The sequence below is a fragment of the Cherax quadricarinatus genome, chromosome 9 (genome assembly GCF_038502225.1).
Source record: "Cherax quadricarinatus isolate ZL_2023a chromosome 9, ASM3850222v1, whole genome shotgun sequence".
Lineage (NCBI taxonomy): Eukaryota > Metazoa > Arthropoda > Malacostraca > Decapoda > Parastacidae > Cherax > Cherax quadricarinatus.
This window is the reverse complement of record NC_091300.1, coordinates 21,910,966-21,925,811: the sequence shown is the minus strand read 5'-3', so window position 1 is coordinate 21,925,811 and position 14,846 is coordinate 21,910,966. Positions and strand designations below refer to the sequence as shown.

Sequence of the window (14,846 nt, the reverse complement as noted above, 5' to 3'; positions counted from 1 at the left end):
ATGACAGTATATTACTGTATGACGTATGACAGTATATTACTGTATGCTGTATGACAGTATATTACTGTATGACGTATGACAGTATATTACTGTATGACGTATGACAGTATATTACTGTATGCTGTATGACAGTATATTACTGTATGACGTATGACAGTATATTACTGTATGCTGTATGACAGTATATTACTGTATGCTGTATGACAGTATATTACTGTATGACGTATGACAGTATATTACTGTATGCTGTATGACAGTATATTACTGTATGCTGTAGGACAGTATATTACTGTATGACGTATGACAGTATATTACTGTATGACGTATGACAGTATATTACTGTATGCTGTATGACAGTATATTACTGTATGACGTATGACAGTATATTACTGTATGCTGTAGGACAGTATATTACTGTATGACGTATGACAGTATATTACTGTATGACGTATGACAGTATATTACTGTATGACGAATGACAGTATATAAAAAATACTACAGATCTGTTAAAATTAACTTTGGTCAAAAACGTCAAAGAAAACGTGAAACTAATTTTACAAATGATAATATATAATTTAGTGAAGTTTGCCTTACTGTATGTGTCCTTATGTTGCTGTCAAGGGTTCTTGATCCAAGGAAGCAGAGCTACCCTCTGCTTCCTTGGATCAAACCTAACAACCACCCATATCCCCAGGCACTGTATGACTCTTGTGGGATTAGCACTCCCCCATGATTTTATCAAAATTAAAAAAAAATGAACCACACTTTTGTTACTGTTTATATTTTAACAATATGTATCACCATGTATGATTATGTATCACCATGTATGATTATGTATCACCATGTATGATTATGTATCACCATGTATGATTATGTATCATCATGTATGATTATGTATCACCATGTATGATTATGTATCACCATGTATGATTATGTATCATCATGTATGATTATGTATCACCATGTATGATTATGTATCACCATGTATGATTATGTATCACCATGTATGATTATGTATCACCATGTATGATTATGTATCACCATGTATGATTATGTATCACCATGTATGATTATGTATCACCATGTATGATTATGTATCACCATGTATGATTATGTATCACCATGTATGATTATGTATCACCATGTATGATTATGTATCATCATGTATGATTATGTATCATCATGTATGATTATGTATCACCATGTATGATTATGTATCATCATGTATGATTATGTATCACCATGTATGATTATGTATCATCATGTATGATTATGTATCACCATGTATGATTATGTATCACCATGTATGATTATGTATCACCATGTATGACTATGTATCATCATGTATGATTATGTATCACCATGTATGATTATGTATCACCATGTATGATTATGTATCACCATGTATGATTATGTATCACCATGTATGATTATGTATCACCATGTATGATTATGTATCATCATGTATGATTATGTATCATCATGTATGATTATGTATCACCATGTATGATTATGTATCATCATGTATGATTATGTATCACCATGTATGATTATGTATCACCATGTATGATTATGTATCATCATGTATGATTATGTATCACCATGTATGATTATGTATCACAATGTATGATTATGTATCATGTATGATTATGTATCACCATGTATGATTATGTATCACCATGTATGATTATGTATCACAATGTATGATTATGTATCATCATGTATGATTATGTATCACCATGTATGATTATGTATTACCATGTATGATTATGTATCACCATGTATGATTATGTATCACAATGTATGATTATGTATCATCATGTATGATTATGTATCACCATGTATGATTATGTATCACCATGTATGATTATGTATCACAATGTATGATTATGTATCATCATGTATGATTATGTATCACCATGTATGATTATGTATCACCATGTATGATTATGTATCATGTATGATTATGTATCACCATGTATGATTATGTATCATCATGTATGATTATGTATCATCATGTATGATTATGTATGACCATGTATGATTATGTATTATCATGTATGATTATGTATCACAATGTATGATTATGTATCATCATGTATGATTATGTATCACCATGTATGATTATGTATCACCATGTATGATTATGTATCATGTATGATTATGTATCACCATGTATGATTATGTATCATCATGTATGATTATGTATCACCATGTATGATTATGTATCACCATGTATGATTATGTATCACCATGTATGATTATGTATCACCATGTATGATTATGTATCATAATGTATGATTATGTATCACCATGTATGATTATGTATCACCATGTATGATTATATATCATCATGTATGATTATGTATCACCATGTATGATTATGTATCACATTGTATGATTATGTATCATCATGTATGATTATGTATCACCATGTATGATGTATCACCATGTATGATTATGTATCATAATGTATGATTATGTATGACCATGTATGATTATGAATCACCATGTATGATTATGTATCATGTATGATTATGTATCACCATGTATGATTATGTATCACCATGTATTATTATGTATCATCATGTATGATTATGTATCACCATGTATGATGTATCACCATGTATGATTATGTATCATGTATGATTATGTATCACCATGTATGATTTCGTATCACCATGTATGATTATGTATCATGTATGATTATGTATCACCCTGTATGATTATGTATCACCATGTATGATTATATATTATGTATGATTATGTATCACCATGTATGATTATGTATCATCATGTATGATAATGTATCATCATGTATGATTATGTATCACCATGTATGATTACGTATCATGTATGATTACGTATCATCATGTATGATTATGTATCATCATGTATGATTATGTATCACCATGTATGATTATATATCATGTATGATTATGTATCATGTATGATTATATATCATCATGTATGATTATGTATCATGTATGATTATATATCATGTATGATTACGTATCATCATGTATGATTATGTATCATCATGTATGATTATGTATCACCATGTATGATTATGTATCACCATGTATGATTATGTATCATGTATGATTATGTATCATCATGTATGATTATGTATCATCATGTATGATTATGTATCATGTATGATTATGTATCATCATGTATGATTATGTATCATCATGTATGATTATGTATCATCATGTATGATTATGTATCACCATGTATGATTACGTATCATCATGTATGATTACGTATCATCATGTATGATTATGTATCATCATGTATGATTATGTATCACCATGTATGATTATGTATCATCATGTATGATTATGTATCACCATGTATGATTATGTATCATCATGTATGATTATGTATCACCATGTATGATTATGTATCACCATGTATGATTACGTATCATGTATGATTATGTATCATCATGTATGATTACGTATCACCATGTATGATTATGTATCACCATGTATGATTATGTATCATCATGTATGATTATGTATCATCATGTATGATTATTTATCACCATGTATGATTACGTATCATCATGTATGATTATGTATCACCATGTATGATTATGTATCACCATGTATGATTACGTATCACCATGTATGATTACGTATCATCATGTATGATTATGTATCACCATGTATGATTATGTATCACCATGTATGATTACGTATCATCATGTATGATTACGTATCATCATGTATGATTATGTATCACCATGTATGATTATGTATCACCATGTATGATTACGTATCATCATGTATGATTACGTATCATCATGTATGATTACGTATCATCATGTATGATTATGTATCACCATGTATGATTATGTATCACCATGTACAATAAATAAACACCATGTACAGTAATTAATCACCCATGTACAGTAATGAATCACCATGTACCGTGACGAATCACCGTGTATGGTGATGAATCATCATGTACAATAATGAATCACCATGTACAGCAATGAATCACTATGTACAATGATGAATCACCATGTATAGTAATGGATCACCATGTGCAGCGATGAATCACCATGTATAATGATGAATAACCATGTACAGTAATGAATCGCCATTTACAGTGATGAATCACAATGTACAGTGATGAATCGCCATGTACAGTAACGAATCACCCATACACAGTAATGAATCACTATGTACAGTGACGAATCACCATGCACAGTAATGAATCATGTACAGTGATGAATCACCCATGTACAGTAATGAATCACCATGTACAATACTGAATCACCATGTACATCGATTAATCACCCATGTACAATGAATCACCATGCACAGTAATGAATCACCGTGTACAGTGCTGAATCACCATGTACAGTGATTAATCACCCATGTACAGTGATGAATCACCACAGATAGTGCTGAATCACCTATGCACATTGATGAATCACCATGTATAATAATGATTCACTTTGTACAGTGATGAATCATTATGTACAGTAATGAAACACAATGTACAGTAATGAATCACCCATGTACAGTAATGAACCACCATGAATCACCCATGTACAATGATGAATCACCATTTATAATGAATCACCTATATATACTGATGAACAACCCATGTACAGTGATTAATCAGCATGAACAAGAATGAATCACCATGTACAGTGATGAATCACCATGTACAGTAATGAATCACCATGAATCACCCATGTACAATGATGAATCACCATTTATAATGAATCACCTATATATACTGATGAACAACCCATGTACAGTGATTAATCAGCATGAACAAGAATGAATCACCATGTACAGTGATGAATCACCATGTATTGATAAATTACCATATACAGTGATGAATCACCATGTACTGATAAATTACCATGTACAGTGATGAATCACCATGTACTGATAAATTACCATGTACAGTGATGAATCACCATGTATTGATAAATTACCATGCACAATGATAAATTACCATGCACAGTGATGAATTACAATGTACAATGATAAATTACCATGTGCAATGATGAATCACCATGTATTGATAAATTACCATGCACAATGATAAATTACCATGCACAGTGATGAATTACAATGTACAATGATAAATTACCATGTGCAATGATGAATCACCATGTCTTGATGAATTACCATGTACAGTGATTAATTACCATATATAGTGATGAATCACCATGCCCAGTGATGAATCACCATGTACAGTGATGAATCACTATGTACAGTGATAAATCACCATGTGCAATGATGAATCACTATGTACAGTAATAAATCACAATGTACAGTGATGAATCATCATGTACAGTGATGAATCACTTAACAGGAATATGCACAGTAACACAAGCAAATTAACTGCCTGTACAATATTCACTTGACAGCAACGTGATTTTATCGCTGTATAACCCAAACGGGCTTAGCGCTTGCTGTGAAATACAGTAAACTCTCACAATTGAAAGAGTGCCTCCCAAGCTGGACAGCACGTAAAACTGACTTCAGAGAACGTGCTATTCAATATTGGAAATGTATTTGAAAAAAAAGCGCAATATATAAAATCGACTCACGAAATCGTAATAACATGTTTGCTAGGATATCACAGGAGGTGGGACTCGAACCAATGGCATACGAGTCTTTAAGTTTTACTGGCGGACCAGTGTGTATCACTGGGCCACACCGGCCTGGACCAGTGGTTAATTAAGCCGGCATTCATCACTGGTAAAGTCTTGCGAATCTTAGGACTTCCCTGCCAGGAGTTGCAGCCCCACCCCTTCTGTGATTTATATTGAATAGTTTTGTACGAGTGCTTATTGTATTTTGTAATGACAATAATGTGAATTTTTTCGTGAATACTATTTAGTATAATGCATCCATCTGTGGCAAAAGTGAGTAATGAGGATGCACTTACTACAGACAAAATGGTAATATTTACACGAGAAAGCTTGGTCATGAGGGTACCAGTGGTGTAGGGTCAGAGATCAAGTGGGTGGTGTGAGCACCAGGGTGGCTCTAGCATCTCCGGTGGTGTGAGCACCAGGGTGGTTCTAGCATCTCCGGTGGTGTGAGCACCAGGGTGGTTCTAGCATCTCCGCATCATGCACAGAGGCGTGTGCGCTCACAGGGGTGTGGCGGCCAGCACAGGGGGAGGGGGAAGGGTGGAGGGGGCAGGCCAATTGTATTTGGGACTATTAGGGTGGGTGAAGGAAGCTAACGTGAGGTGGTCTAAAGAAACTACTAACAGAGATCAGCTGTACAGTCACGTCTATGGGTGAGCACTCTAATGTACAAATTATTAAGCCTTTACTCTATCACCACTCCTTATATAATGAGATAGTTTTAACTGAGTTTTTAGTTTGTGTTTATAAGCAAAAAACATAACCTAAAAAATTTTATCTACTTGAAAATCTACACTATGTTCAATTTAGTTTTATATAAAATAAAAAATAACCATACTGGGTAACAATCTACTGTATATAAAATAATAGTGTGCATGTGTTATGCATAATAACTTAATGAAATAATGATCTAAGAGGCCTGGTAGAGTTCGGTTGAGTTTGTCCTTAAGACCGGCTTTGTTTTATCTCTCAAAGCTTGTTATTATGTTAATAACCAATACAAGACAAGTTTACATTTAAGATTAATTGTTAAGTGGACTAGAGACATAAGACAAACAAGAAGCCAACACATGTTATTTTGTCATTAGAAACAAAACAAGCAATAAGTCTGGCTGATAATTACATAAAAGCGGTAACTTTAATTGTATTAGCCTAAGCTGTACTCAGATTCTAACTGACCCCCTGCTCTGGCCACCAACTTAATATTAGGGTGCCTAAGACTAAGAAAACAAAAGACAAAACACCACAAACTTTTGTACAAATCCTTAGTATCGTTCTTACAGTCGCTGCGCATGCCCATCGCCAGACATTTTTGCAGCCGGCAGTACTGGCACCTATTGCGATGGTGTTTAGTGACCTCGCACGTCTTGTTTCCTCGACATGTGTAACCAAGCTGTTTACGAATTGACCTTTTGAAGAAACCTTTACAACCCTCACAACTGATAGCTCCATAATGACGCCCTGCAAAATTAATGAAAGGAAAAATATTGGTAATTAATTAAATTTTTCAACAAATTATCACATGCTTCAATAATAAAAAATACAAATCATTAAATTCAACCATACATGTACAACATTACAAAACAGTGTACATGACTCACGAAATCGTAATGACACGATTGGAAACAAACCATACCACGTGTGGAAAATTACATTTATCTGAATGTATCATTATATACATAACAGTAATGAACATAGATAATTATTATTTATTAGTTAGACAAGTAGGAATTTGGGACACCTAGGTCGCAAAAAATGTCCCCCTTCGATACCTATCACTGTCATATCCACAAGTTGCTCTGGACCTATTAATTAAATGAAATATACATCACCAGGAATGCTGGTAAATATATAAATTTGTGGACTGTATATTAAAATTAAAAAAGGATTATAGTATATACACACATTTATATAACAGAAGGAGAATATATCTTAATCATAACACTCACCAATTTGACTGGAGATTAAGTTGTATCATACTCAGAAAACCTCACTGTCTATACATGAAAATAACAACTGGCCAGAGCTATAACATAACAGACTTATCTAAGGTTCCTGGAGCTGTCTTGTCCAGTCGCCTGATATCTCAAGTTATGCAGGACTGCACATCCAACAATTTCGCCTCCTATTTGAGAGGTGTCAGCCCAATTTTAACCTCTAGAGCACGAAAAATTCTTCCCATTACACTAACGTTTACTTGGCTCATACAAAACCAAAATGGCGACTGTCCTTTTTTTTAAAAATACACTTTTATTAAATACAATATAGTGCATCTATTTACCTATAAATTACCGGATTTCCGGAAAATATACAGTATTTTCCACACCACGGGTGGGGATAGAACCCGCGATCACAGAGTCTCAAAACTCCAGACCGTCGCGTTAGCCACTGGACCAGCTAGCCACAATAAGATTCGTCCAACTAGGTATATTTCTACATCAGAGGAAGGTTAGTATAGGCACCACTGTGACCACAAATGCAAGTTTTTAGACGAATCTCCAGCTAGCGTGGCCGTGACGAACTCTAGCTCAAGTCCCCTCAAAGCCGTTAACATGACCTTCCTATGGTGTAGAAATATATCTAGTTGGACGAATCTTATTGTGGCTAGCTGGTCCAGTGGCTAACGCGACGGTCTGGAATTTTGAGACTCTCTGATCGCGGGTTCTATCCCCACCCGTGATATGGTTTGCTTTTAAAACATAGTGTACAGGATTTCATTTCTTTTTCACTTTCCATTACATGTACCACTGAAAATTCCTCACACTGTATGATGTCCTAAAGCACAGGCAAGAAAGATGTCCACTCTGTATTAACTGGCACTGAAAATATAGAAGGAACTCATTCCAAGGCTTTTACACTGATGTAATTTTTTACAATATGGCTTGGTAGAATGTAAATAATGACGTCAGGGTGCAATAGCCCTACAATCTATACTGGATGGAAACCTTCGAAGCTACAGTAGCTGATGAACGCTTATTGGGATTGCCTTACATGTCTCCCAGGAATATGCCGGGGAACGGAGGAAACTATAGGCAGAGAAGACCTAAAGGTTTCAGCATTGTTACATATTCATGAGACAAAAAAAAAAGGCAATCTTGCTAGGAGGCAAAACATTTAATAGGCTCCCATTTCATGCCTATATAAAGAACAGTTTAGTTCCCTGAATGTTTGCTGTCTACCACCTTACTGCCTAGAATGTAAACAGAAATTCTTGTAAATGCTATAACTCACTATTACTATGAGAGCTAATACAGTAGGTGCCCAGATCCTGGACTCATTAAGTATATACCTCAGTAATCTGTTGACTACCACCCACATGATAGGCACAGAATGCGAAATAAAATTAACTCCACTACATACATTCTCCCAAAAATGGTATATGTAGCACCTAATGAAATACGTAGACAAGCTACAAAACGTCTAAAGATGAGCTACACATTGACTCCCACAGCTAAAAAAAATGACTTAGGAAGATATGATAACCACACATAAAAAATAATGAATAAATAAGGAAGGTTTCTCATCGCCATTAGCAGAATGCGAGAAGTAGTTGTAAACTGATAAGAAGTGATGTCGAAGTGATCCCAAAAAGTTCCTCACAAGCTTTTTTTAAAACAGTGGCATGGGTTATAAGAGGAGGCAGTAGGCTCTTACAAACACTGGAAATTAAAACAAAAATATTGATTGATTAAATTATCAGTGTATAGTTACTAGAACAGAACCTACCTCTGTTCTTGTTACTACATACTGATAATTACTAATAAATAATTACCTGAAGCTCTGTCACCACAGACAACACACAGGTCCATAGCAACTGGTTGACCAGTGTTACGAGATGTGTACTGGTGAGAATTTTCTAAGTCTCGACTGTCAATGTCACTGCCTGAACTGGCTGCTGCTGCTGCCGCTGCCGCTGCTGCAGCCAGACCTCCTCGCTCCTGCAGTTCTTTTAGACGCCCCATCCAGTCACTCCTGTAATAATTACATAGCAGTAAGTGTATACACTTAACCTATACACAATGTAGAATGCATATATTATTACAATCTCTTGTTTTTTTTAGTTATTATTTAGTACATTACAAGAGAGTAGATTCACAATGTCAGGTGGTTTATGCAACTGGTGATGGTGAGGACCTGGATGGCTGGTCCTGGACCGAAGCTTGGTTTCATTTGGATGGCTACATTAATTCCCAGAATCCTCGAATATGGTCGACCAAAAATCTTTCTACGCTCCACGAGGCTCCTCTCCACTCATGGGAAAAGCCTAAATGACCAACACCAACAATTCTTGTAATTTACTATTAAACATGCATTCTCCATAGGTTACGTCTATTATTGAACTTGAATAGAATAAGAAAGTCTAATATTTTTTTCTGTATTTTACAAAAATATTGAAGATTGCATGTTTTATATATACCGGAGAATGGCGGTTCTCAGCACTAAGTTCGGGAGGGCGAGCAAATCTACCACCGGCCAATAATAATAATAATAATAATAATAATAATAATAATAATAATAATAATAATAATAATAATAATAATAAGGTAACAGGCAATATTTTATTCTGCTAAAAAATGAGTGACGGTGAATGTATTTTAATCTTCGGTAGGCTTGCCTTGGTAAGTAAAAGTACGGTACTTATATACACGGTGAAGCACACAACTCTCCTGGGTACGGTACTTATATACACGGTGAAGCACACAACTCTCCTAGGTACGGTACTTATATACACAGCTGAAGCACACAACTCTCCTAGGTACGGTACTTATATACACAGCTGAAGCACACAACTCTCCTAGGTACAGTACTTATATACACGGTGAAGCACACAACTCTCCTAGGTACGGTACTTATATACACAGCTGAAGCACACAACTCTCCTGGGTACAGTACTTATATACACAGCTGAAGCACACAACTCTCCTAGGTACGGTACTTATATACACAGCTGAAGCACACAACCCTCCTAGGTACAGTACTTATATACACGGTGAAGCACACAACTCTCCTAGGTACGGTACTTATATACACAGCTGAAGCACACAACTCTCCTGGGTACGGTACTTATATACACAGCTGAAGCACACAACTCTCCTGGGTACAGTACTTATATACACGGTGAAGCACACAACTCTCCTGGGTACGGTACTTATATACACAGCTGAAGCACACAACTCTCCTAGGTACGGTACTTATATACACAGCTGAAGCACACAACTCTCCTAGGTACAGTACTTATATACACGGTGAAGCACACAACTCTCCTAGGTACGGTACTTATATACACAGCTGAAGCACACAACTCTCCTAGGTACGGTACTTATATACACAGCTGAAGCACACAACTCTCCTAGGTACGGTACTTATATACACAGCTGAAGCACACAACTCTCCTGGGTACGGTACTTATATACACAGCTGAAGCACACAACTCTCCTAGGTACGGTACTTATATACACAGCTGAAGTACACAACTCTCCTAGGTACGGTACTTATATACACAGCTGAAGCACACAACTCTCCTAGGTACGGTACTTATATACACAGCTGAAGCACACAATTCTCCTAGGTACGGTACTTATATACACAGCTGAAGCACACAACTCTCCTGGGTACGGTACTTATATACACAGCTGAAGCACACAACTCTCCTAGGTACGGTACTTATATACACAGCTGAAGCACACAACTCTCCTGGGTACGGTACTTATATACACAGCTGAAGCACACAACTCTCCTAGGTACGGTACTTATATACACAGCTGAAGCACACAACTCTCCTAGGTACGGTACTTATATACACAGCTGAAGCACACAACTCTCCTGGGTACGGTACTTATATACACAGCTGAAGCACACAACTCTCCTAGGTACGGTACTTATATACACAGCTGAAGCACACAACTCTCCTGGGTACAGTACTTATATACACGGTGAAGCACACAACTCTCCTGGGTACGGTACTTATATACACAGCTGAAGCACACAACTCTCCTGGGTACGGTACTTATATACACAGCTGAAGCACACAACTCTCCTAGGTACGGTACTTATATACACAGCTGAAGCACACAACTCTCCTAGGTACGGTACTTATATACACAGCTGAAGCACACAACTCTCCTGGGTACGGTACTTATATACACAGCTGAAGCACACAACTCTCCTAGGTACGGTACTTATATACACAGCTGAAGCACACAACTCTCCTGGGTACAGTACTTATATACACGGTGAAGCACACAACTCTCCTGGGTACGGTACTTATATACACAGCTGAAGCACACAACTCTCCTAGGTACGGTACTTATATACACAGCTGAAGCACACAACTCTCCTGGGTACAGTACTTATATACACAGCTGAAGCACACAACTCTCCTGGGTACAGTACTTATATACACAGCTGAAGCACACAACTCTCCTAGGTACGGTACTTATATACACAGCTGAAGCACACAACTCTCCTAGGTACGGTACTTATATACACAGCTGAAGCACACAACTCTCCTAGGTACGGTACTTATATACACAGCTGAAGCACACAACTCTCCTGGGTACGGTACTTATATACACAGCTGAAGCACACAACTCTCCTGGGTACGGTACTTATATACACAGCTGAAGCACACAACTCTCCTGGGTACAGTACTTATATACACGGTGAAGCACACAACTCTCCTGGGTACGGTACTTATATACACAGCTGAAGCACACAACTCTCCTAGGTACGGTACTTATATACACAGCTGAAGCACACAACTCTCCTGGGTACAGTACTTATATACACAGCTGAAGCACACAACTCTCCTGGGTACGGTACTTATATACACAGCTGAAGCACACAACTCTCCTAGGTACAGTACTTATATACACAGCTGAAGCACACAACTCTCCTAGGTACGGTACTTATATACACAGCTGAAGCACACAACTCTCCTAGGTACGGTACTTATATACACAGCTGAAGCACACAACTCTCCTAGGTACGGTACTTATATACACAGCTGAAGCACACAACTCTCCTGGGTACGGTACTTATATACACAGCTGAAGCACACAACTCTCCTGGGTACGGTACGTCAAGGTGAGTTGAACACTGGAGTCGGGACTGATATCAAATTTACTATATCCATATTATCTTTTTTGCATAGTATTTTTTATTTTATAATTGTACAACAAAATATATATACGTAAAATCATTTTTTTTGTCAGATCTCTTTAAATGTTTATATTAAAAATCTTAAGACTGAGGATATTTGAAATGAAATTCTTCTGTTAGCTAACAATTTAGTGGTCATGTACCAAGCAAGAATTTAGTGGTCATGTACCAAGCAAGAATTTAGTGGTCATGTACCAAGCAAGAATTTAGTGGTCATGTACCAAGCAAGAATTTAGTGGTCATGTACCAAACAACAATTTAGTGGTCGTGTACCAAACAACAATTTAGTGGTCATGTACCAAGCAAGAATTTAGTGGTCATGTACCAAGCAAGAATTTAGTGGTCATGTACCAAGCAAGAATTTAGTGGTCATGTACCAAGCAAGAATTTAGTGGTCATGTACCAAGCAAGAATTTAGTGGTCATGTACCAAGCAAGAATTTAGTGGTCATGTACCAAGCAAGAATTTAGTGGTCATGTACCAAGCAAGAATTTAGTGGTCATGTACCAAGCAAGAATTTAGTGGTCATGTACCAAGCAAGAATTTAGTGGTCATGTACCAAGCAAGAATTTAGTGGTCATGTACCAAGCAACAATTTAGTGGTCATGTACCAAGCAAGAATTTAGTGGTCATGTACTAAGCAAGAATTTAGTGGTCATGTACCAAGCAAGAATTTAGTGGTCATGTACCAAGCAACAATTTAGTGGTCATGTACCAAGCAACAATTTAGTGGTCGTGTACCAAGCAACAATTTAGTGGTCATGTACCAAGCAACAATTTAGTGGTCATGTATCAAGCAACAATTTAGTGGTCATGTACCAAGCAACAATTTAGTGGTCGTGTACCAAGCAACAATTTAGTGGTCGTGTACCAAGCAACAATTTAGTGGTCGTGTACCAAGCAACAATTTAGTGGTCGTGTACCAAGCAACAATTTAGTGGTCGTGTACCAAGCAACAATTTAGTGGTCGTGTACCAAGCAACAATTTAGTGGTCGTATGCCACGTAAAATTAAAAAAAAAAAAAGCATTATGAAAAAAAAAACGGGTAATAATATAAGCTGACCATAAAACGCGTTTGAGCAGAAGTGTTAAGTGAACCGCACACGCATTATGAACCGTGAGAATTCTGGGGCTCGACCGAGGGAGGAATTATAATTTTTGACTGACACTCTTGGTTCTTACCCAAGGACAGGAGAGTTTCCGAGCAGAAGGGTGGGTGCTGCACTAAGCATGGTGTGGGTAAAGAGGGCGGGGTTGGTCACCATCAAACCTCCGGCACTTGTTACTAACAGGGGGTTGGAGAGAGCACTTGTGCTATCCACTAGATCACCTGAAAACGAAACATTTGTCTTTATAGCCAAAAAATCAAAGAGTACCAACTCACAAACTAAATATTGATATTAATTAATATGACGTTTCGGTCCATCCTGGACCATCATCAAAGATGGTCCAGGCTGTACCAAAGATGGAAAAAAGGTACAGTATTTGGGTTAAGTATAATACAAAAATTATTCATTATTTTTTAATCCTCATGCTGGATCAAACTACAAATTATATAGAATCTGTAATACAGTAATATAATTAAAAGCAAACCACGAATACTCTAACATACAAGGCAGAATATTTTTCTCTTTACAAAACTGAATTTAATACAGAGGTAATTCATTTATATAAATCAATTACATCTTAAGGTTAAAATACTTTATTAGCAGAGTTTTGTGTTAATTGAGCACTCGACCCAGACAACAACAAACAAGGTACATGTTAGTACACACAAGGGTGTGACAAACACGAGGGGTGTGGCAAACACGAGGGGTGTGGCAAACACGAGGGGTGTGGCAAACACGAGGAGTGTGGCAAACACGAGGGGTGTGGCAAACACGAGGGGTGTGGCAAACACGAGGGGTGTGCTAAACACGAGGGGTGTGCTAAACATGAGGGGTGTGCTAAACACGAGGGGTGTGCTAAACATGAGGGGTGGCTAAACAGGAGGGGCGTACCAAACAGGAGGGATGTGCTAAACAGGAGGGGTGTGCCAAACAGGAGGGATGT

At 36.7% G+C, this 14,846-nt stretch overlaps 1 protein-coding gene across 4 annotated transcripts in view; it reads right to left on the bottom strand.

The window, feature by feature from the left end:
* The window catches only part of LOC128686111 (orphan steroid hormone receptor 2), a 565,796-nt gene that overhangs the window by 40,418 nt on the left and 510,532 nt on the right, over window positions 1-14,846 (bottom strand). For 3 of the 4 annotated variants that reach the window (XM_053772796.2, XM_070083301.1, XM_070083302.1), the window contains 3 exons: window positions 13,977-14,124; window positions 9,405-9,604; window positions 6,884-7,093 (listed from right to left, as the gene is read on the bottom strand). In XM_053772796.2, coding sequence (XP_053628771.1) covers window positions 6,884-7,093; window positions 9,405-9,604; window positions 13,977-14,124 — 558 coding nt within the window. The remainder of the gene's footprint in view (window positions 1-6,883; window positions 7,094-9,404; window positions 9,605-13,976; window positions 14,125-14,846) is intronic. The other variant, XM_070083300.1, reaches the window with a different exon arrangement.